This window comes from Eurosta solidaginis, chromosome 3 (genome assembly GCF_040869045.1).
Source record: "Eurosta solidaginis isolate ZX-2024a chromosome 3, ASM4086904v1, whole genome shotgun sequence".
Taxonomy (NCBI): Eukaryota; Metazoa; Arthropoda; class Insecta; order Diptera; family Tephritidae; genus Eurosta; species Eurosta solidaginis.
In genome coordinates this window covers 91,693,166-91,719,278 of record NC_090321.1, presented here as the reverse complement: position 1 = coordinate 91,719,278, position 26,113 = coordinate 91,693,166, and the positions used below count along the sequence as shown (strand labels likewise).

Genomic DNA, 26,113 nt, shown 5'->3' with positions numbered 1-26,113 from the left:
AAGTTGAGAAATAATATCATGATCCAAGTCTGGGGTTAGTCGGTACAGCTTTCGAAACTCCGTTGCATTCAAGTGGAATGGGTTAACTATTTCTCTAAGAAGGTGTCTGTCCACTGGCGATGGACTTATGTAGTAATTCTTCATCTTGTGATAAAATGTCCGCCAAGTACTCAAATGCCAAGCAGCTTTTCGTGTTTGAAAGTATTTAATTAAAGTTCCGATTTTCTTTTTTAATTAAAATGGCCAGAAATATTAATTTCGTGATTTTTAACGCAGCCAATTTACTTGCCGTTTATTTAACAACACAGCTGATCATCGATAAAAAAATATCGATACAAAATAGTTACTGAATAACGAAATCGTTATAGTAAGAGATTCGCAAATAAACCGATGGCAAATGTGGTTAAAAATGTTAGTGAATTCCACTACAGGACAAGTTACAATTTTTTTTTTAATTTTAGTACTTTACACTAGCATATCTATAATGGTGATGTAGTTACGTAAATACATGGCAAACTTTCTGATGGTTAAAACTTTAAGCACCTGCTTTTAAAAGTTGGCACTGTGGTTAACGGACTTTTCTTAGAACCATTATTCTTGCACCACCATTAAATTGCAGTGGAACTAAGTGCCTTTGATTTATGGCTCGGAAAGATTTAAATTTTCTTCTACTAAATGTGAACAGTTCTTATCAAGCTTCATCGATTTATCAGTCTTTGGTTATTTATGATTACATTTTTCTATATTTCGATATCAAAAAAGTGGGGGCTGCTTCGCTTGACTTCGCACACCAATCTTTTCTTTGTCTAGATAAGCAAGAATTCCAAAGCCCGTAAGGATATATCAATTTCTAGTCAATTTATTGTCTTAACTGACGGAAGGACATGGTCAAAGCGCAATTAAGCCTATTGTTCGATATCACGCCGAATTCACAGTTCTTTTATAAATTAGCGATTTGTCGAGGCGTGGTAATATATATGTATATAACTTTAAGTATGCGCTACCCGAGATAATTTGGGTATTGGTTTCGTTGTTATTGTTGTAGTTGTTTTATTACCGATAAAGACACTCCCCGAAGGTTTTGGGTAGTGTTACAGGTGTTGATGGTCCTTTGCCGAAAATAGATCCGGTACGTTCCGATAACAAGCACCATTAAGTACTAGCCCGACCATCTCGGGAACGAGGCCATACCACCATCCCACCCCTTAGATCCATGAAGAACTTGTGGTCGCCAGAGCCTCGGCTGATAAAAGAACAGGATTCGCCCCTGGTAGGTGAGGTTGACTATTGGTATTTTAGTTGCCTCATACGACAGGTATACCTGCCGCGGGTATATTCTAAGGCCCCTAACCCGCTGGGGGCTGGACTCGTCAATCGGTCTCCTTAGTATCCCGTTAACGATTCTATCTTGCCTTCTAATAAGTAGAAGTATATACATACACATATTGCTGAAATCTTGAAAATGCATTAAATATTTGCTTATTATCCTTGAATTCATACAACGATTATAACAACCCAACACATTCAAATTATTTTATTGCAAAGTTGCAACTACTAACCACCGGCAGAGAGAAATTCTGGATATTCTCTTTGCAATTCAAACCATAGAGCGTACGAAAAATTACGACGGGCAATGATGAATGTTATGACACCAACACCATTAGCTGGGCGACCATTAAAATAACAATTTCATTGTTTTTGTAGGGTGTAAGTTGTCATTTTGGCGGTCATCGCCACCAATTTAGCTGTGAATGAGTCATACTTATCTGTCGGCGTTGCTTTTATTGCTGAACAGTTACAAGCGGCAAGTGAATAACGACATAATAACGGCTAATACATTGAAGTGAAAATATTGCAAGTAGCAGTAGAACACCACAAATATTTGTCATATACTCGAAAAAGCACTTTCGAATGTCGAAAGAAGTTATTTGTGCTTACAGTCTTAGCCAAATATTATGATGTTATTTATGAATGTTTGTGTGCTTGTTTGTTACTATATGCATTTAAGCAGTATCCGGCTTTTGACGACATAGTTGAGTTTCAAATGGTTTACACATACATATACGCATTTAAGCCACCAAAAATGGTGGAAGCAGTTATGATCAACAAGGAATATAATAAAACAGCCATATCCTAAAAACTAGAGCTTACGATTTCTCGAACATGTTCGATAAGAGATTTCTCGCGAGTCTCGCCTCCTCGCGAGATTTTCGAATCTCGAATTACTCGTAAGGCTTGCGAGATTCTCGAATTTCTCGTAAGGCTCGCGAGATTATCGAATCTCGAATTACTCGTAAGGCTCGCGAGCTTCTCGACATTCAATTCAATCGATTCATTGCCTGTTTTATATAGAGCTTATGATTTCTTCTGAAGCACAAGCCAAAATGTCCGCGAAACTACAAGTAAAAAACCCCGAAATGTATAGAATATTGCCAATGCAGCGACTGAATTGAAAGTCGTGAAGATCGCGAGTATTACGAGTGATTCGAGATGCGAGAATCTCGCGAGAAGCCATGTTCTTGATGCCTCCTTGAAAAATAAAATATTGCGAACAAAATTATATGTATAATAAATATGTTTTGAGTTAAATGTCATTGAAGCAAGATAATCAACAAAAAAGTCACAAGTAAAAAAAGCCAAGTGTATAAATACTGCCCATACAGCGATTAAGTAAGAATGTCGAGAAGCTCGCGAGATTTACGAGTAGTTCGAGACACGAAAATCTCGCGAGAAGTCGACTTCTCGATTTCTCGGGTCTCGGAAATCTTGCTTGTGTTGGAGAAGAAATCGTAAGCTCTGCTAAAAACATATAGTAGCCTTAGCGTCATGTTTTAACCGATTTCTGATAAGCGTCGTAACTTAAACATTTATAAACCGATTTTGATAAACTATGACTTTTCTTACTCGGGATAAATGGTTCTTTGAGAATGAATGTAAAAAAGTAATTTTTTTATGGAATGTTACATAAAAAGACGACAAACTGTGAAAACGGGAAGAAAGGGTAAATTTAGATAACTTTTGGAAATTGTTACATTTTTTTATATAAATTATAAACAAATATATATCAGCTTAAAACCTTATTCTTTCCAAAACCGTAAAGCAATCGAAAATCAGTTACCACATGAGGACGTTATGATTGTTAGAGTGCGCGTAGTAGACGAAAAACGGTTTTTTGACATTAACTTGAAAATTTTGGGGCCGTTAGACAATTTTGAAACACATTATGTACTCGTCAAGGCCTACAACGTCTAATAGGTCACTTGAAAAGTGTTTTGAATTTTTTGTTTTTTGTAGCACTGTGTAATTAATCAAGAATTGTAGGTAGCCATCAAGACCATCTCTAATGCTTTTCTTTAGAGTTTGGAGTAAGCAGAACTTATGGCGCGTGTGAATATGTCAGTGTCACCAGCGTACGTTAGTAATTAAACGCTGTTATAAAATATTGTTCCAGAGCGGTTAAGTTCTGCAGCTAGTATTACTTTCTCCAGCATAAAATTAAAGAAGTCACACGATAGGGGGTCACCCTGTCTGAAAATTCGTTTAGATTTAAACAACTCGAGGAAGAAATTTACAATACTGATTGAGATGATGATGTTGCTCAACGTTATTTTTCATAGCCGTATAAGTTATGGGAAGAAACCAAACTCTGAAATCGCTGCGTAAAGGCAGCTCCTTTTCATGCTGTCGGAGGCAGATTTTAAATCGGCGAAGAGATGATAAATTCCAATTGTTTTTTGTGGGTTTTCCAAGATTGGGCGTATAGTGATGGTTAAGTTAGGTTGAACTGACCGCTCCATGAGGACCTCACATAGACTGAATAAGTCCGTAGTGTTACCAGAAGTTTGTTTTAAAGACCAAACTGAAAACCCCTATAAAAACCAGGACCTATGTTATGAAATAACTCCGTCCTTTTGGCAAATACTAGAAGCTTCCTAGGATTTAAGCCACTTGTTGCTTCTAGATCTGACAGCTGTATCACTACTAATAGCTGGAGTTTTAGCCTGGCATACGCAGGGCAAGAGCACAGAACGTGCTCGATCGTTTCTTCCTCCAGCCCGCACTTCCTACATCTGCTATCACTGACCAAGCCTAATTTAAAGGCATGTGACGCCACAAGGCAGTGTCCAGTCAGAATACCCGTCATAAGTCTATAGTCCTTTTTTTTAATGATAGAAGTAACTTTGTTATTCTAAGGTTGTAAGACCTGCACATAATCTTCGATACTTTACAGCCACGCGCTTGAACCCACGCCTTTGCTGCTTGGTCGATCATGCGCACCTCTGGCCGTCGCTTAGTTTCGCCTAGTCTAATTGGGACGTCTACGGAGCAAGCTTCAAGGTATACGTCCTTTTTAGCTAATTCATCCGCTTTTTCATTCCCATCTATTCCCATATGCCCTGGGACCCAATATATATATATGCTTCTCCCTGTACCGATTCTCTCCAGGGAGTGCTTACACTCTAACACGCATTTAGATGCTGTATTATGCGAGACTATTGCCTTAATTGCTGCTTGATTGTCAATATAAAAGTTAACACGATTGCATCTTGGGCTATTTTCTTCCAGGGTTTCTACTGCTTTGGTTACGGCTACTATTTCCGTTTGAAAAACGCTACAGTAATCCGGCAGCTTGTAGGATTTGTTTATTTCCGGATCAGCACAGTATACCGCAGACCCTATTCCTTCCACTACTTTGGAACCATCTGTGTACACATGTATCGCCTCGTCCGCCTTTTGAGAACCCTTGCGCCAACCGTCCACCTTTATTGTGGCCTTAAGATCCCCCTCGAAGCGAAGATAGGGAATCAAGTAGTCTGTTCGTCTTGTGATTGATGACGCTATACTATTATGGCCGTATGATTGACGTTCAAGCTGCCCCGAAGTACCGAGCCTGGTTGCAGTTGTTAACGCTTTGTTCTTTGCTACCAGGTCCACAGATGGAATGTGCAGAACGGCATACAGTGTAGCTGTCGGGGTTGTTTTCAGAGCTCCCGTAATGCTAAGCATTGATAGTCTGCATACTCCCTCTAATTTTTTGTGCTAGGTTGCTTTTTGTGTGACTTTCCACCAAACAAGAACTCCATAGTATAGGATAGGGCTTACAATCGCTGTAGAAACCCAATGAGAAAGAAAGGGCGATAAGCCCCACGTACACCCCAGCATCCTTTTACATGCATAAAGTGCCACTGAAGCCTTCTTCACCCTCTCCTCCACGTTGAGCTTCCATGACAGCTTACTGTGTAGGATAATTCCTAGATACTTTGTGCAAGATTTCTCCTGTAGGGTCACCCCTCCTAACTTAGGGCTGATCCAATTTGGTACCGACATTTGATGCCCAGGTATGAATATTCCGAAGCGCCCGATCCATCAAGGAGCTAATTTTTGGAAGGTACTTTCCACTTATGACTATTGCAACGTAAGCCGTAAGTTTTACGGGTCCCTCATCTAATCGCCTGAGCAGTTGGTTGATGACCAGCATCCACAGCAGAGGTGATAGCACCTCTCCCTGCGGCGTTCCCCTGTCCACTGATTTCGTGGCCTCGTACAATCCCCATTGTGATGTAATCTTTCTGCAATTTAACATGCAGCCGATCCATCTGATTAAGGCTGGATGTACTTTAATGTAATTAAGACCCTCCATAATCGCCCATTTAAAAACATTATTGAAAGCTCCCGCAATATCTAAGAAGACTCCTAGAGCATATTCCTTATATTCCAGGGCTTTCTCTACGCTTATTACCACCCTATGTAATGCGGTGTCTACGACTTGCCTTTGGTGTACGCATGTTGTGTTGTGGAGAGCAGCTTTTCATCCACGTTGGACTTTATGTACACATCAATCAGCTTCTCAAAGGTTTTGAGCAGAAATGATGTTAAGCTAATGGGTCTATAATCTTTGGCATACACGTGACCGATCTTTCCTGCCTTTGATAGGAAAGCTATACGAGCAGTTCTCCAAGAGTGCGGTACATGATTCAGTCTTATGCACCCATAGAATATTATTTTAAGCCATTCCACGACCGCCCTACTTAAGACTTGTAGCATGGCCGGGAATATACCATCTGGGCCCGGCGATTTAAACTTAGAAAACGTCTTCACTACCCACTCGATCTTGGTATCGGTCACCAAGCCCGGCACTACCCGCTCCGTAATCGAAGTGTGAGTGCTGTCTGCTGGCTCTTCTAAACCATCTCCCGATGGGAAATGTGTATCGAGAAGCGCCTCAAGGGATTCCTCACTATTACGTGACCATTCCCCGTTCTCTTTCTTTATTAGTCCCTGGACTATATATGGCGTATAGTGAAAATCTAGTCGATTTATCAGGTCTGAAGCCGCACTGATAAGGTCCAATCAGCCGATTTACGGTGACCCCCAATTTTGCATATTAGTAGGCTTCGACGATAGCTGGGGCAGTTTGCGGAATCCCACTTCTTATGAACTGGGCAAAGAAAATTTAGATTCAAACTGTCGGGCATGCTTTCATCCTACCATATTTTAGTAGCTCCACTGGCAATCCATCAGCGCCCGCGACCTTGTTTTTTAATCTAGCTATCGCTATTTTTACTTGGTCATAGTCGGGTCAGGTAACATTTTTCAATCATCGTATATTGCGAGATGAGGCTCATCATATTCCTTAGGCACTTCGTCGTTATCTTCATTTAGGATCCCAGTGATCTAAATACTGTCTGGACATCGGTTACCAGGTCGTCGTATTTATATGTAACTGTATATATACAAAAATTTATAAAGATGCGATTGCGAATGTGAAATTTGAAGCGCAACGTAAATAATATATATGCCCCCTATCAAACTTGTATTTAAACTGCACACCTCAGTAATACATGCACGAAAAAGCAAAAAATACGTTTTCTTGAAAATAGGAGCAGCTAGAATTAAAATTCGAACAGATCAGAATAAAATTCCAAATGAAGTGGCACTTTCAGTTTATATTGCAGTTTTTGTAAACGATCAATCCTCTTTATGCAGTAAATATTAGCCCTAAGAAAATAAGAACAATAAACGGCCAGGCTTTTCATTATAACCACGAAAAGGCCTCAAACGAAGAGTCGTTGTTTCGGAGTTTTCGGTACCATGTTTTAGCAACTTATCGGTTGTTAAGGAGTAGTATGGTGGAAAGACCAAACAGATAAAAGGAGTGGTGCGTGGATGTACGTAGATGGTTTTTGATCTCATCTTATGCCAGCAATTGATAGAACTAACCGAAAGGTACATCCGATCATTCCACGACTTCAAAACGTTTGGTCCTCCTCCAAGCTTGATATATGTGCAGTAAGCCGTTTGTTATATATATTTTGGTATAAAAATAAGCCGAATTGGCTAACTCTTAGGACACAAAAAATAAAACTCACATGATTAGATTATGAGGGTAAGAATGAGTAAAATTTTATTGGGTCTGACATTTCGCGAAACTATGGTCATTCGAAAAACAGTAAAATGCAATTTTCGAACAACACAACAAATCTTTTTTTTTTTTTTTATATGAAACGGCGAAAACGATTGTCACTCCATTAAATATCATCTTTCGCCCTAACAGCCAGTCATATAATGTTTTACAATCCAACAGTTTAAGAACTATGTGCTTCTAGACATATGCTAGAAATAGAGCACAACTCATAATCGCCTCTTTATGATTTGCAAAATGCATGAATAGAAAATAACTATTTGGTGCTAATTTTATAAGATAACGAAGCCCAGTTATTTTCAAATCACATTGACAGGACCGCATTAACCCTCAACGGGGCCCTAGGCAACCATCAATTTGGGGGCCCTTTTTTCAGGTCCGTTCCCTTCTTTTTTCGATTAAAAATACAAACTTATATCTTTCATAAAAATTGTATTGTCACGATGTAATAATATCAAAAAAATTACTATCTACATTTTAAAAATGTCGTTTTCTACATTTGTTTTCGGCAAATTCAGCAATTATATCATAAATATAGATTTTGTTCAATAAATCTGACTCATTGCAAAGTTTACCTAACATCTCGAGTCGCCCTTGTAGCTCTTTCACCAGCTTTGATTATTTTTAATTGCAAGAAGGATCGTTCGGTAGAACAATTTATGATCATTAATTTTAAAAATATCCGACGCGCTATTTCTGTGTTAGAAAATACATCGCCTAATTGAATTTCCATTTGAATCCTATACAAATGACTATGAGTTTTTTGTGCATCAGTGTATCTCGAGTTCACGTAACTTTGGAATTGTTTCATTTCAATGAAATATTCTTCCAAATCTCTAGAATAAAAACGAACTAAGTTATTTATAGCTTCGTGGAGGTCTCCAACTTACTTACTTACTTACTTACTTAATTGGCGCTTAACCGTCTAAACGGTTATGGCCGTCCAACAAGGCGCGCCAGTCGCTCCTTCGCTCCGCCAACCGGCGCCAATTGGTCACACCAAGGGAGTTTAAATCGTTTTCCACCTGGTCCTTCCAACGGAGTGGGGGCCGCGGAGCATCATCTTTCATTCGCATAACATGGCCTAGCCAGCGCAGCCGCTGCGTTTTAATTCGCTGGACTATGTTGATGTCTGCGTATAGCTCGTACAGCTCATCTTTAAATCTTCTTCGGTACTCGCCATCGCCAACGCGTAGAGGTCCATAGATCTTTCGAAGAACTTTTCTCTCGAACACTCCCAAAGCCGCTTCATCTGCTGTTGTCATGGTCCATGCTTCTGCCCCATATAGCAGGACGGGTACGATAAGTGACTTGTAGAGTATGATTTTCGTTCGCCGAGAGAGGACTTTACTTTTCAATTGCCTACCTAGTCCAAAGTAGCATTTATTGGCAAGATTGATTCTTCGCTGGATTTCAGTGCTGATGTTGTTGCTAGTGTTGATGCTGGTTCCCAAATAAACGAAGTCTTTTACTATTTCGAAATTATGGCTGCCAACAGTAGCGTGGTTGCCAAGGCGCATATGCGCTGACTCTTTGCTCGATGACAGCAGGTACTTCGTTTTGTCCTCATTCACCATCAAACCCATCTTTACCGCTTCTTTTTCCAGCTTGGAGTAAGCAGAACTAACAGCGCGGGTGTTTAGGCCGATTATATCAATGTCTTCAGCATATGCCAGTAATTGCACGCTTTAATAGTATATTGTTCCAGTGCGGTTAAGTTCTGCAGCTAGTATAATTTTCTCCAGCATCAAATTAAAGAAATCGCACGATAGGGGGTCACCCTGTCTGAAACCTCGTTTAGTTTCGAACGGCTCGGAGAGGTCTTTCCCAATTCTGACTGAGCTGATGGTGTTGCTCAGCGTCATTTTGCACAGCCGTATAAGTTTTGCGGGGAAACCAAATTCAGACATAGCGGCATATAGGCAGCTACTTTTCGTGCTGTCGAAGGCGGCTTTAAAGTCGACGAAGAGGTGATGTGTGTCGATTCTCTTTTCACGGGTTTTTTTCCAAGATTTGGCGCATTGTGAAAATCTGGTCGATGGTAGATTTACCAGGTCTGAAGCCGCACTGATAAGGTCCAATCAGCCGGTTCACGTTGGGCTTCAATCTTTCGCACAATACAATTGAAAGGACCTTATATGCGATATTAAGAAGGCTGATTCCACGATAGTTGGTGCATTTTGCAGTATCCCCCTTCTTGTGGACTGGGCAAAGAACACTTAGATTCCAACCGTCGGGCATGCTTTCGTCCGCCCATATTTTGCTAAGAAGCTGCTGCATGCGCCTTACCAACTCCTCGCTGCCGAACTTGAATAGCTCCGCAGGCAATCCATCAGCGCCCACGGCCTTGTTGTTTTTCAATCTGGTTATTGCTATTCTAACTTCGTCATAATCGGGCGGGGGGACATATATTCCATCATCATCGCTTGCGGGATCGAGTTCTTCATCTCTGCGCGGTGAATTGCTGCCTCCATTTAGGAGAGCAGAGAAGTGTTCCCTCCATAATCTAAGCACTCTCTGGACATCAGTTACAAGGTCGCCGTTTTCATTCTCTCCCTGCGGCGTTCCCCTGTCCACTGATTTCGTGGCCTCGTACAATCCCCATTGTGATGTAATCTTTCTGCAATTTAACATGCAGCCGATCCATCTGATTAAGGCTGGATGTACTTTAATGTAATTAAGACCCTCCATAATCGCCCATTTAAAAACATTATTGAAAGCTCCCGCAATATCTAAGAAGACTCCTAGAGCATATTCCTTATATTCCAGGGCTTTCTCTACGCTTATTACCACCCTATGTAATGCGGTGTCTACGACTTGCCTTTGGTGTACGCATGTTGTGTTGTGGAGAGCAGCTTTTCATCCACGTTGGACTTTATGTACACATCAATCAGCTTCTCAAAGGTTTTGAGCAGAAATGATGTTAAGCTAATGGGTCTATAATCTTTGGCATACACGTGACCGATCTTTCCTGCCTTTGATAGGAAAGCTATACGAGCAGTTCTCCAAGAGTGCGGTACATGATTCAGTCTTATGCACCCATAGAATATTATTTTAAGCCATTCCACGACCGCCCTACTTAAGACTTGTAGCATGGCCGGGAATATACCATCTGGGCCCGGCGATTTAAACTTAGAAAACGTCTTCACTACCCACTCGATCTTGGTATCGGTCACCAAGCCCGGCACTACCCGCTCCGTAATCGAAGTGTGAGTGCTGTCTGCTGGCTCTTCTAAACCATCTCCCGATGGGAAATGTGTATCGAGAAGCGCCTCAAGGGATTCCTCACTATTACGTGACCATTCCCCGTTCTCTTTCTTTATTAGTCCCTGGACTATATATGGCGTATAGTGAAAATCTAGTCGATTTATCAGGTCTGAAGCCGCACTGATAAGGTCCAATCAGCCGATTTACGGTGACCCCCAATTTTGCATATTAGTAGGCTTCGACGATAGCTGGGGCAGTTTGCGGAATCCCACTTCTTATGAACTGGGCAAAGAAAATTTAGATTCAAACTGTCGGGCATGCTTTCATCCTACCATATTTTAGTAGCTCCACTGGCAATCCATCAGCGCCCGCGACCTTGTTTTTTAATCTAGCTATCGCTATTTTTACTTGGTCATAGTCGGGTCAGGTAACATTTTTCAATCATCGTATATTGCGAGATGAGGCTCATCATATTCCTTAGGCACTTCGTCGTTATCTTCATTTAGGATCCCAGTGATCTAAATACTGTCTGGACATCGGTTACCAGGTCGTCGTATTTATATGTAACTGTATATATACAAAAATTTATAAAGATGCGATTGCGAATGTGAAATTTGAAGCGCAACGTAAATAATATATATGCCCCCTATCAAACTTGTATTTAAACTGCACACCTCAGTAATACATGCACGAAAAAGCAAAAAATACGTTTTCTTGAAAATAGGAGCAGCTAGAATTAAAATTCGAACAGATCAGAATAAAATTCCAAATGAAGTGGCACTTTCAGTTTATATTGCAGTTTTTGTAAACGATCAATCCTCTTTATGCAGTAAATATTAGCCCTAAGAAAATAAGAACAATAAACGGCCAGGCTTTTCATTATAACCACGAAAAGGCCTCAAACGAAGAGTCGTTGTTTCGGAGTTTTCGGTACCATGTTTTAGCAACTTATCGGTTGTTAAGGAGTAGTATGGTGGAAAGACCAAACAGATAAAAGGAGTGGTGCGTGGATGTACGTAGATGGTTTTTGATCTCATCTTATGCCAGCAATTGATAGAACTAACCGAAAGGTACATCCGATCATTCCACGACTTCAAAACGTTTGGTCCTCCTCCAAGCTTGATATATGTGCAGTAAGCCGTTTGTTATATATATTTTGGTATAAAAATAAGCCGAATTGGCTAACTCTTAGGACACAAAAAATAAAACTCACATGATTAGATTATGAGGGTAAGAATGAGTAAAATTTTATTGGGTCTGACATTTCGCGAAACTATGGTCATTCGAAAAACAGTAAAATGCAATTTTCGAACAACACAACAAATCTTTTTTTTTTTTTTTATATGAAACGGCGAAAACGATTGTCACTCCATTAAATATCATCTTTCGCCCTAACAGCCAGTCATATAATGTTTTACAATCCAACAGTTTAAGAACTATGTGCTTCTAGACATATGCTAGAAATAGAGCACAACTCATAATCGCCTCTTTATGATTTGCAAAATGCATGAATAGAAAATAACTATTTGGTGCTAATTTTATAAGATAACGAAGCCCAATTATTTTCAAATCACATTGACAGGACCGCATTAACCCTCAACGGGGCCCTAGGCAACCATCAATTTGGGGGCCCTTTTTTCAGGTCCGTTCCCTTCTTTTTTCGATTAAAAATACAAACTTATATCTTTCATAAAAATTGTATTGTCACGATGTAATAATATCAAAAAAATTACTATCTACATTTTAAAAATGTCGTTTTCTACATTTGTTTTCGGCAAATTCAGCAATTATATCATAAATATAGATTTTGTTCAATAAATCTGACTCATTGCAAAGTTTACCTAACATCTCGAGTCGCCCTTGTAGCTCTTTCACCAGCTTTGATTATTTTTAATTGCAAGAAGGATCGTTCGGTAGAACAATTTATGATCATTAATTTTAAAAATATCCGACGCGCTATTTCTGTGTTAGAAAATACATCGCCTAATTGAATTTCCATTTGAATCCTATACAAATGACTATGAGTTTTTTGTGCATCAGTGTATCTCGAGTTCACGTAACTTTGGAATTGTTTCATTTCAATGAAATATTCTTCCAAATCTCTAGAATAAAAACGAACTAAGTTATTTATAGCTTCGTGGAGGTCTCCAACTTACTTACTTACTTACTTACTTAATTGGCGCTTAACCGTCTAAACGGTTATGGCCGTCCAACAAGGCGCGCCAGTCGCTCCTTCGCTCCGCCAACCGGCGCCAATTGGTCACACCAAGGGAGTTTAAATCGTTTTCCACCTGGTCCTTCCAACGGAGTGGGGGCCGCGGAGCATCATCTTTCATTCGCATAACATGGCCTAGCCAGCGCAGCCGCTGCGTTTTAATTCGCTGGACTATGTTGATGTCTGCGTATAGCTCGTACAGCTCATCTTTAAATCTTCTTCGGTACTCGCCATCGCCAACGCGTAGAGGTCCATAGATCTTTCGAAGAACTTTTCTCTCGAACACTCCCAAAGCCGCTTCATCTGCTGTTGTCATGGTCCATGCTTCTGCCCCATATAGCAGGACGGGTACGATAAGTGACTTGTAGAGTATGATTTTCGTTCGCCGAGAGAGGACTTTACTTTTCAATTGCCTACCTAGTCCAAAGTAGCATTTATTGGCAAGACTGATTCTTCGCTGGATTTCAGTGCTGATGTTGTTGCTAGTGTTGATGCTGGTTCCCAAATAAACGAAGTCTTTTACTATTTCGAAATTATGGCTGCCAACAGTAGCGTGGTTGCCAAGGCGCATATGCGCTGACTCTTTGCTCGATGACAGCAGGTACTTCGTTTTGTCCTCATTCACCATCAAACCCATCTTTACCGCTTCTTTTTCCAGCTTGGAGTAAGCAGAACTAACAGCGCGGGTGTTTAGGCCGATTATATCAATGTCTTCAGCATATGCCAGTAATTGCACGCTTTAATAGTATATTGTTCCAGTGCGGTTAAGTTCTGCAGCTAGTATAATTTTCTCCAGCATCAAATTAAAGAAATCGCACGATAGGGGGTCACCCTGTCTGAAACCTCGTTTAGTTTCGAACGGCTCGGAGAGGTCTTTCCCAATTCTGACTGAGCTGATGGTGTTGCTCAGCGTCATTTTGCACAGCCGTATAAGTTTTGCGGGGAAACCAAATTCAGACATAGCGGCATATAGGCAGCTACTTTTCGTGCTGTCGAAGGCGGCTTTAAAGTCGACGAAGAGGTGATGTGTGTCGATTCTCTTTTCACGGGTTTTTTTCCAAGATTTGGCGCATTGTGAAAATCTGGTCGATGGTAGATTTACCAGGTCTGAAGCCGCACTGATAAGGTCCAATCAGCCGGTTCACGTTGGGCTTCAATCTTTCGCACAATACAATTGAAAGGACCTTATATGCGATATTAAGAAGGCTGATTCCACGATAGTTGGTGCATTTTGCAGTATCCCCCTTCTTGTGGACTGGGCAAAGAACACTTAGATTCCAACCGTCGGGCATGCTTTCGTCCGCCCATATTTTGCTAAGAAGCTGCTGCATGCGCCTTACCAACTCCTCGCTGCCGAACTTGAATAGCTCCGCAGGCAATCCATCAGCGCCCACGGCCTTGTTGTTTTTCAATCTGGTTATTGCTATTCTAACTTCGTCATAATCGGGCGGGGGGACATATATTCCATCATCATCGCTTGCGGGATCGAGTTCTTCATCTCTGCGCGGTGAATTGCTGCCTCCATTTAGGAGAGCAGAGAAGTGTTCCCTCCATAATCTAAGCACTCTCTGGACATCAGTTACAAGGTCGCCGTTTTCATTCCTACAGGAGGTCTCCAACACTTAGAGAAAAGTTGATGAGAAATTCAAATCTCTTTGAAACTCCCATATACAATTTCGCATGTCTTTTGATTTCAATGTGAAGATAGTTTTTTCTACGACGAGTACGTTTTACGATTTCTGTATAACCAACACCAGGTAATAATTGTTTTTTTTCCTCGAAATCATTGAACTTTTCACGGAATTAAACTAAACTCTCTTCTAACGATTTGTACAAAAAAGTAAACGGTTGCAAATCTGCTTTTTCACTTTACAGTGACTTACTCACTGAACGCATAGCAGTCAAAATGGAGTTCCATAAAATAAACATGAAGCCAAATTCGAATTTTTGCATTTTATTCACAATATACCTCGCCTCATAACGAGTACCGATTCATCATTAGCAGTGATTTCTAGAGCCTCTAATATGATATCAAATTAATCGTAAACTTCATTCGTCGCATCCGAATGTGCTTCCCAGAAATTTTAGAAACCTTTTCATTTTTCGGGGGCCCCCTAAAATGGGGGGCCCCAGGCAACTACCTATTCTGCCTGCTTGTTAATCCGGCCCTGCACATTGATATGAAATATTTTTAAATCTAGTCAGAAATGGCAAAGTTATAGCAAATTAAGTAAAGTTATATAGCTTCATTTGGGATATCGATACAATGTAATTGGGAATTTTTTTCAAAAACATCAACTTTTTCTCCATAGAAATTTGATACCAATGTTGGGGTGGGTTTTATAATTTTATAATGGGTTTTATGTATCAACTTTTCGATTGAAGTTTTGTATAGTATCGATATGCTCAAAGTAGCTATACCTTTTTACAGAACGCGCTATAATTTTGCCATTTTTGAACAGATTTTTTGATAGTATAACAAATATGATCGGTATTGATTAAGCTTCAATATTACTTGCTGTAAATTGTATTTTGTAACATATCCCTATAAGAATATAAATTCTGCTCTATTTCTCGAATAAACGTGCGAATATCTTCTAAGCTATTTGCCTGATTGAAAAACATTAACTATATGGCGGAATTTTAGAGCGGGAGAAGATCTTTTTTGGGGTGAAAATCGTTTTTAAAGTTCCATACGAGAAAATTAAACCAAGGATTGTCATTTCAGTGTAACCCCATTTAATTTGTTGAAATGGAGGCGGCCTCGCGTTTATCATACACCACTCTGTGCAATATTATATATTTGATCCTGGCATCGACCGCAGGGACAATGTCTTAGAACGTCAAGGCCTATCTGTCCGGTCAGGCGATGCAAACATAGAAATCATCAACATCTATATCCCTCCTGCCACCAGTTGCCCCAGTGGATACCGCCCTAATATCAGCGCATTACTCACTGGCAACAATTGCATTATCTTAGGCGATTTCAATGTCCATCACGATTTATGGCATTCAAATTTGCGGGCGGACAGTAGGGCTGAGATGTTGGCGGATCAAATAGAAGAAACGACGTTCTGCACAATAAACGGAGACGCCCCCACACGTATTGTAGGAAGCTGTCACAGTTCTCCAGATATCTCAATCGTGAGCGCAGAACTCGTAAACTGCGTCAACTGGCAGCCGATGGTAACATTGGCATCCGACCACCTGCCTATACTTATTTCGCTCGAGCGTACCGCCGACTTCATCGTCACAGAAAAACGCACTTTCATAAACTTCAAAAAAGGAAAGTGAACGAATATAAATCTTTAATCTTTTACATCAGACAACCTCTTTGCTGCCCTCCCTATCCCGACTGATGCCCGCCAAGGTGAGCGTGCCTTCCGCAAGGTCATTGAATCCGCCTCGGCACGCTTCATTCCCGCCGGGAGAATTCCGGAAATTCGGCCCCACTTTCCGGCGGAGGCCGCAAACTTAGCGAGAGAACGTGACCTTATAAGACAGCTTGATCCAGGCGATCCCCAAATAAGGTATATAAACCAACGCATCAGATTGCTTGTTGACGAACACAAGCGGCCGAAATGGGAGGAGCACCTAAGAGGTTGTAACCTCTCTACCGGTGTGGGTAAACTTTGGTCCACCGTAAAGTCCCTATCGAATCCGACTAAGCACAAAGACAAAGTCTCCATCGCCTTTGGCGACAAAGTGCTGTCGGATGCGAAAAAATGCGCGAGCGCTTTCTGCCGAAAATATATAATGCATCCTACGGTCGACAAAGATAGACGGATAGCCAATAGACACGCACATAAACACAAATTCAGCGCGTCACCAATCACCATCACCGCTAAAGAGGATGAGGACGCCATCGGTCGTGCTAAACCATCCAAAGCAGTGGGCCCAGATGGCATAGCCATGCCGATGCTTAAAAGCCTAGGGAAAGAGGGTTTCAAATATTTAGCGCATGTCTTCAACCTGTCTCTTTCCACATTTGTCATACCCGAAAATTGGAAAATGGCCAAGGTGGTCCCGCTACTAAAGCCTGGGAAACCAGGAGAGTCGTATCGTCCGATATCTCTCCTATCGCCAGTAGCAAAGACGCTTGAAGCCATTTTGCTCCCCTATTTCCAAGCAAATTTGCAGCTTGCCTGTCATCTGCATGGCTTCAGAAAACTCCATAGCACTACCACCACGCTAAATGCCATTAGCACCCAGATAAATTGCGGTTTAAATCAAAACCCCCACCATAGAAAAGTACTCGTAGCGCTAGACCTATCAAAAGCTTTTGATACGGGAACCATGGCTCGTTACTGCAAGACCTGGAAGGGTCTACCCTTCCCCCATGTCTTAAAAGGTGGACCGCAAATTATCTGGGTGGTCGGCAGGCATCGGTGCAATTTAGAAACGAAACATCAAAACCAAGAAGAATTAAACAAGGGGAGCCACAGGGTGGTGTCCTGTCCCCACTTTTGTTTAATTTCTACATATCTAAGCTACCTTCACCACCGGAAGGAGTCACAATCGTTTCCTGCTCCGATGACTGCACAATAATGGCCACAGGCCCAAGCCCACAGATCGATGAGCTATGCAATAGAATAAACGGCTACCTGCCTGATCTCTCTAGTTTTTTCGCCTTGTTGAACCTGACATTATCACCGACTAAATCTTCCGCGACCTTATTTACAACATGGACGTCCCAAATTTTGACCATTTTGAACATCCACGTCGATGGCACTTCGCTACCGACTGTCCTACACCCCAAAATCTTGGGTGTGACGTTTTGGTGAGCACGCAGCCGCAATTGTTCCGCGAATTCAGAGCCGTAACAAAAACCTCAAATCCCTCGCTGGCAGTACTTGGGGAAAAGATAAAGAAACGCTCATGACTACATACAAAGCAATTAGCCAGCCGATTACGTGCTACGCGTCACCGATATGGTCGCCAAGCTAAAAATTAGCAACTGGAAGAAGCTACAGGCCTGCCAAAATACTGCTCTCAGAATCGCCACGGGCTGTCTTCTTATGTCCCCAGAACACCATCTGCATTATGAGACGAGAATACTCCCCATCAGGGAGAGAAATGAGATGCTGACCAAACATTTCCTGTTGAACACCCAAAAACCTGAGCATCCCAACAGCCATCTGATTGTTGAGCCATCACCGTCTAGGGGCTTAAGGAGTCATCTCCGTAAGCATTTTGAGGAAATGCGGCACCTGAGAACTCAGCCGTATGAAGCGAAAAAACACAAGCAAGTCCCTGGTGAACTCCACAAACAGACGTCGGACCTTTATGCCGGGAATTGCCCGGTGAATCCAGTACTCAAAGAAAAGTATCCAAAACTCGCGGAAGAGGAACGCATACTCTCCAGGAAACGCGTGTCATACTTGCTCAACTTCGTTCTGGATACTGTAACAAGTTAAACTCTTACCTATCCAGAATCAACCCCGACATACAAAATGTATGCCCCGCTTGCAATGTGTCCCCACATGACGCCAACCATCTCTTTAATTGTAATGTGGAACCAACGCCACTAACACCCCTTTCCTTATGGTCCACCCCTGTTGAAACAACAAGTTTCCTTGGACTCCCGTTAGATTGATGACAATTTGTGATCGGTCGCGGCTGTTAGCTGGGGCGAAGCACTGCTACAACAACAACAACAACAGAAAATTAAATTTTTTAGTATATTACGAAAATTACGTTTTCTTGTTTTACAAAACCCGATAACTTCGCGAAATCCCAAACCCAATACACCTTTACCGATTTTTACCTTCATAATCTAATTCTCTGAGTTTTTTTCACGTAGCAAATGATTAACATATTAACATTTATCAATTATTTTATTTAAAATGTTACACCCTAAATGCATATGGGTTTAAAAATTTTCAAATGCAACGCGGCAGTTGTAAGATTTATTCGATTCGGCTGCAATTTTGCACAGCTTATTTTTGGATCATAACTTATTATGTTCGGTGCGGCAAAGCAACATTTTTTTTTAACGGACAGCTTAATGTGCAGTACAGAATGCATGCTTGGGCATGCCTTTTCAATTATGATGTTGTATTTCAGAGTAAACAGTTATAGTTGCAACTTTATTGTTGCACTATTGTACATACAAATGAGAAAAATTTTCAAGTCATAAATTCTATCAATCTTCCCTGCGTCAGGGCAGGAAGGGTGAGAGCTTCTGTTATCAATCGGAAAACGGATTTATTTTAGAAGGATATAAAAATGTCATATACTTAGTGTATCGAGATAAGATTCAAATACAGGTCGGAAATTTGCCAGCCTTCTTTGGGACCAGTCTAATGCTTCTCAGAGATTCGTTACTATCATTTATTTCTACATGACCGGGGCCTTAGTGCAGAAGCGCTTATTCGCCCTCGAACATACTTGTGGATGATTGGATAATGGTAACCCCGGGTGTCAATGTGTGACTGCACATGTACTAAACCTCCTTAGCATCCTTTAGTTTAAAAAATTGAACTGTTAAAATATGCTTCTAAGAGCAAGAAAGTTTATTGTTCTCTGTGATAATATTTATACGGCCAAACAAACTTATTCAAATAATAGAAGGAATGTTGCTTACCACTAAAAGCCTTACGAAAAAGTGGAATAACCCTCATATAAGATGCAAATAATTTTGTATGGCTATAAAGGATAATATACAAAGACATACATCACAATCGCAATACTTGGTAGAATGGTGAAATTGTTTCGCACTCTTGATTTAAGTCTTGAGACTCTTTTATTTCTTTTCTCAGATATATGTATGTATGTTTGCGTCTGGACGTCTGGTTTCAAGAATTGTCTCTGATGTTGAGTCCTAACTTGTGCTGATGGTCATATTGAATGCTTTTGTATGGTCCTTTAGTGATTGCTCGTAAATTTTAGTTTAATTACACCAATGGCAGCAAATATGGAGTAAATGTGAAACGTAAAAAGTTGAAGCGTTTGTTTTATGACTTCCGCGATTTACTGACATTTTGATATTTTCAATGTTAGCACATTGTAAGATAGAAAAATTTTGGTTTATGATTTGCATGTTTTTTTGTGAAGATATTAAAAATAAAAATACAATGCGTGATAAAGCTCCAATGAGTTTTTAGGCCGAGCTTCACTTCCGGTTTGCGTTAAGCTACTTTTTAAGTTTTTCTACAAATACAGAACTACTAACAGAAGCGAAGCTGAAAGTAAACCCGTAAAGGTCGCTTCGTATTTCGTCCTTATATAATCCGAGTTCGAATTTAAATATGGACTTCAAATTTCTATTCCGAACAATGAACTACACAAGAAATATAATATAATATACATATATAGGCATCATTTTTCTTAACACCAGTATGAAGTGTAAATGTTCGAGCTCCCGAAAAGCAAGCTGATAAAGAACCATCGCCGTATGAAAATTTTGTAATTTGTCTCCAATATCAATAACGAAATATACTTTATTTAATAATTTGGGAAAATTTAAACAACGTGACATCAGGACGGACAAGGCGACAGATGTTTCGATTATAATCGTAAATCTCTTCAAAGCCTTTTCTCCTGATGTCACGTTGTTTAAATGTTTCCTAAATTTTAAAATAAATTATAAATTAAAAATTGCTCCAAATAAATGTTTTCATACATTCAAAGGCAATAAGGGCAACCCCCGCTTAATTCATACAAACAAATATACTTTATTTAATTCGAAAATTTTCAATTTCATTTTGATAACAGAAAATTTTGCACTATGACTCTTTTGCAATTATCTTAAGATTTTGAGAATATATTGCAAATTTGACTTAAAACTCGTATCAGTGATCCGAAATATATTTAAGTACATAGGTCTAGTTCAATGTAAAGACCACTTCTTTGTGTGTCGGTGGTTGTTGTTGTTGTAGCAATGCTCGCCCCACCTAATAGCCGCGACCGATCACAAATTGTCATCAATATCCTCTAACGGGAGTCCAAGGAAACTTGCTGTTTCAACAGGGGTGGACCATAAGGAAAGAGGTGTTAGAGGCGTTGGTTCCACATTACAATTGAAGAGATGGTTGGTGTCATGTGGGGACACATTGCAAGCGGGGCATACATTTTGTATGTCGGGGTTGATTCTGGATAGGTAAGAGTTTAACCTGTTACAGTATCCAGAACGAAGTTGAGCAAGAGTGACACGCGTTTCCCTGGGGAGTATGCGTTCCTCTTCCGCGAGTTTTGGATACTTTCCTTTGAGTACTGGATTCACCGGGCAATTCCCGGCATAAAGATCCGACGCCTGTTTGTGGAGTTCACCAAGGACCTGCTTGTGTTTTTTCACTTCATACGGCTGGGTTCTCAGGTGCCGTATTTCCTCAAAATGCTTACGGAGATGGCTCCTTAAGCCACTAGGCGGTGCTGGTTCATCAATCAGATGTCTGTTGGGATGCCCAGGTTTCTGGGTATTCAACAGGAACTGTTTGGTCAGCATCTCATTTCTCTCCCTGATGGGGAGTATTCTCGCCTCATTATGCAGATGGTGTTCTGGGGACAAAAGAAGACAGCCCGTGGCGATTCTGAGAGCAGTATTTTGGCAGGCCTGTAGTTTCTTCCAGTGGGTGATTTTTAGGCTTGGCGGCCATATGGGTGACGCGTAGTACGTAATCGGCTCGCTAATTGCTTTGTATGTAGTCATGAGCGTTTCTTTATCTTTTCCCCAGGTACTGCCAGCGAGGGATTTGAGGATTTTGTTACGGCTCTGAATTCTCGGAACAATTGCGGCTGCGTACTCACCAAAATGTAGATCCTGATCAAACGTCACACCCAAGATTTTGGGGTGTAGGACAGTCGGTAGCGTAGTGCCATCGACGTGGATGTTCAAAATGGTCGACATTTGGGACGTCCATGTTGTAAATAAGGTCGCGGAAGTTTTAGTCGGTGATAATGCCAGGTTTCGCGAGGCGATAAAACTGGAGAAATCACGGAGATAGCCGTTTATTTTATTGCATAGCGCATGGATCTTTGGGCCTGGGCCTGTGGCCATTATTGTGCAGTCATCGGCGTAGGAAACGATTGTGACTCCTTCCGGTGGTGAAGGTAGCTTAGATATGTAGAAATTAAACAAAAGTGGGGACAGGACACCACCCTGTGGCACCCCTTGTTTAATTCTTCTTGGTTTTGATGTTTCGTTTCTAAATTGCACCGATGCCTGCCGACCACCCAGATAATTTGCGGTCCACCTTTTAAGACATGGGGGAAGGGTAGACCCTTCTAGGTCTTGCAGTAACGAGCCATGGTTCCCGTATCAAAAGCTTTTGATAGGTCTAGCGCTACGAGTACTGTTCTATGGTGCGGATATTGAATTAAACCGCAATTTATCTGGGTGCTAATGGCATTTAGCGCGGTGGTAGTGCTATGGAGTTTTCTGAAGCCATGCTGATGAGGGGCTAGCTGCAAATTTGCTTGGAAATAAGGGAGCAAAATGGCTTCAAGCGTCTTTGCCACTGGCGATAGGAGAGATATCGGACGATACGACTCACCTATGTTAGCTGGTTTCCCAGGCTTTAGTAGCGGGACCACCTTGGCCATTTTCCATTTCTCGGTTATGACAAAGGTGGAAAGAGACAGGTTGAAGACATGCGCTAAATATTTGAAACCCTCTTTCCCTAGGCTTTTAGGCATCGGCATGACTATGCCGTCTGGGCCCACTGCTTTGGATGGTTTAGCACGACCGATGGCGTCCTCAACCTCTTTAGCGGTGATGGTGATTGGTGACGCGCTGAATTTGTGTTTATGTGCGTGTCTATTGGCTATCCGTCTATCTTTGTCGACCGTAGGATGCATTATATATTTTCGGCAGAAAGCGCTCGCGCATTTTTTCGCATCCGACAGCACTTTGTCGCCAAAGGCGATGGAGACTTTGTCTTTGTGCTTAGTCGGATTCGATAGGGACTTTACGGTGGACCAAAGTATACCCACACCGGTAGAGAGGTTACAACCTCTTAGGTGCTCCTCACATTTCGCCCGCTTGTGTTCATCCACAAGCAATCTGATGCGTTGGTTTATATCCCTTATTTTGGGGTCGCCTGGATCAAGCTGTCTTATAAGTTCACGTTCTCTCGCTAAGTTTGCGGCCTCCGCCGAGAAGTGGGCCGGATTTCAGGAACTCTCCCGGCGGGAATGAAATGTGCCGAGGCGGATTCAATGACCTTACGGAAGGTACGCTCCCGTTGGCGGGCATCAGTCGGGATAGGGAGGGCAGCAAAGCGGTTGTCTGTAAAGGATTTATATTCTTCCCACTTTCCTTTTTTGAAGTTTATGAAAGTGCGTTTTTCAGTGACGATGAAGTCGACGGTACGCTCGAGCGAAATAAGTATGGGCAGGTGGTCGGATGCCAATGTTACCATCGGCTGCCAGTTTACGCAGTTTACGAGTTCTGCGCTCACGATTGAGATATCTGGCGAGCTGTGACAGCTTCCTACCATACGTGTGGGGGCGTCTCCGTTTATTGTGCAGAACGTCGTTTCTTCTATTTGATCCGCAAACATCTCACCCCTACTGTCCGCCCGCAAGTTTGAATGCTATAGATCATGATGGGCATTGAAATCGCCTAAGATAATGCGATTTTTGCCAGTGAGTAAGGCCCTGATATTAGGGCGGTATCCACTGTGGCAACAGGTGGCAGGAGGGATGTAGATGCTGATGATTTTTAGGTTTGCATCGCCTGACCGGACAGATAGGCCTTGATGTTCTCAGACATTGTCCCTGCGGTCGATGCCAGGATCAAATATATAATATTGCACAGAGTGGTGTATGATAAACGCGAGACCGCCTCCATTTGCGCTCTCGCGGTCTTTCCTGAGGACATTATACCCAGAGAAGGTCTGCAATGCAGATCTTGCTGTGAGTTTAGTCTCTTGAATCGCAGCAATGCGGATTTTGTGCCGCTTCATGAAATCGACTATCTCCGTAATCTTCCCAGTTAGTCCATTACAGTTTAACTGCAGAATTCTGAAGTGCATAAGGGGAGACGCCGCCACTCTGGGGGTAAGTGACGGGTGACTACGCCTGGGTTGTGGAGGGCCAGGACGCAAATGCTGTTGTGGCCCTGGGACTGGGCGTCCTTGGGTAAGCATTGGGGTACCTGGATGATTTGGGTTTGTGAACTGGCAACATGGCGCGATGGGGTTGCCGTCGCGGAGACCAGAACATCTAGGAAAGTGGCACCACCCAAGGCAGGAGCTGTATTGGGCGGATGTCGCAAACCTATATATTCTGTGCTGGCAGACGGTGCAAACGGAGGTAGGGACTAAGAGTCTGTTTCCCTGACCTGCATGATTGCTGCCGGAAAAGAGGGGGAGGGGGGAGGGGGGGGGGGGGAGAAGACGGGGGCAGGGGCTGATGCTCAGCATTGCTACCAACTCTACTACGAAGGTAGTAGTTATGAGTGGTATCAGCTCTTTGAGATGTTGGCGCCGTGGGGCGCGAGCAGCAGCGGGTACTTGTTGTGGCTTGCTGAGCAGCGGGGCTGCTGGAAGGTAGTGGGGGGGGGGGGGCGCTTAGGCGTAGACTACGGGACGCCCTTGGGCGTGAACAGCAAGGAGCCACAAAAGATTTATAGAAGTTACGTGGACGTCGGGTTTTGGGATCAAGCCCAGAACAACCTGTCCGATGCAAACATCCCTTGCACGGGACACACTGAACAGAGTATGACCGTCCTAAAAAGATTCTTTTCCGGCAGATGCAGCGAAACCATTTGTCAGGACCGGGGTCAGGAGACGGACCCGGATTGGATTCGATGCCTTGCTCCTGCTGCAAGGAGCTGCTGGGAGGATGACAATTTGTGGGAGGGACGAAACAAATTAAATGGGGTCACACTGAAATGAAAGTCCTTGGTCGGGAAAAATCCCGAGTCGCTCCGGTACATAGAACCGACTGCCTTGGGAAGCGTTGTGTGCCGGTGGTATCAATTAGCGGCCGGTCGACTAAGACATATTTATCCCTTCTAGCGGGTGTTTTTACTAGGCTTTATTTTGGACAATCTCTTTCCTGCAAGCAAAAAAATTTCGCAAGCAGGCTTCGCGTTTAATTCGAATTCTACACAAAACCGAGGGTTATTATTTCGGCTCCAGTTTTACTCATTTCATTCAAACTTGAGGGCTCATCCTAACCTTTGCGTTTTCAATTAAGTTAAATAATTTTTGAGCCTACCATACACTATGTAAACAATATCAAATTTCGTTACAGCTTTACAAGTTCCTAAAGTCAACAAACTCACATGCAAAGCGCCAGCCAACTATTTGCATGCAACAATGATGAAAAAGCAAAATACAATAATCGGTATAAAATCCACAAACTGCCTTGATTTGTGACAGTTGAAATTTGTATGAAGAATGGTACTAAAGCTAGGAATATACGAAATCTGTGTGCTTTTTGCAACTCATCTATTTATGGCTTTGACGGTTTGCCACGCCCTTATGAACGATCATCAGGAAACTGCTAATAGCGTAATATTTTTACGTCCAGATATAGAAATGAGTTCCGAACCATGGATCTCTGGAATAAATTGTCTAGATGCATTCGTAAAAATCATATTTACCGAACGTGAACGCCTAACACGTTCCTATAACTTGCTTTTGACTAACAGTCACAACATATCTTCACCAGCTTTAGAAATACAGCATGGCTTTGCAAAGGCAATGCATGAGGCAATCAGCACAAGCACCGAGAGAGAAAGACGCTTCTTTCAAATTCGTACAATTTCCAACAACAGTCAATATGTGAAGGTGAAGTTTGGTGATAGCGCCGTTATTTACACCGATTATTACATTATAGTTATCGATAGTGTGGATCTGTTACGAAATCTCATGGGAGATTATATTAGCCGTATGGTATCGTGGAACCCGGGTGCTCGTTTCTTGGTTTTATTTAATAATGCTCATATACGGACTAGCGAAGAAATAATTGCAATGGAAATTTTTACTTTATTGCAGAAGCAATACTATGTTCACCAAATTGGACTCCTTTACGCAACTAATGAGACTGATTATTCATTTTCTGTTATGGACTATTACAACAAACTCAGTTGTCGCTCCATCAAAATATTTCACATTGGTTACTGTAACCAAGGAGAACCACAACCAAATGCGGCTGAAGTGAGAAGAAGATTAAAAAAGTTCGAAAGGGACATCAAAGTAAAAAATTGCACATTTCACATATGTGCAGCCATTTCAGCGCCTTTTGTTGAAAAGGACTGCCGTACGGGATTGGAACTGCGCATATTGGGGTTTATGCGAAATCGTCTCAAATTCAAG

At 41.8% G+C, this 26,113-nt stretch overlaps 2 protein-coding genes across 3 annotated transcripts in view; one reads left to right on the top strand and one right to left on the bottom strand.

The window, feature by feature from the left end:
• nord overlaps positions 1-26,113 on the bottom strand; it is a 173,379-nt gene that overhangs the window by 53,901 nt on the left and 93,365 nt on the right. The window lies entirely within an intron of this gene.
• Ir60a (Ionotropic receptor 60a) overlaps positions 1-26,113 on the top strand; it is a 97,601-nt gene that overhangs the window by 67,506 nt on the left and 3,982 nt on the right. For both annotated transcript variants that reach the window (XM_067772748.1, XM_067772747.1), the window contains exon 2: positions 25,047-26,113. In XM_067772748.1, the coding sequence (XP_067628849.1) occupies positions 25,193-26,113 (921 nt within the window). In that variant the 5' untranslated portion in view covers positions 25,047-25,192. The remainder of the gene's footprint in view (positions 1-25,046) is intronic.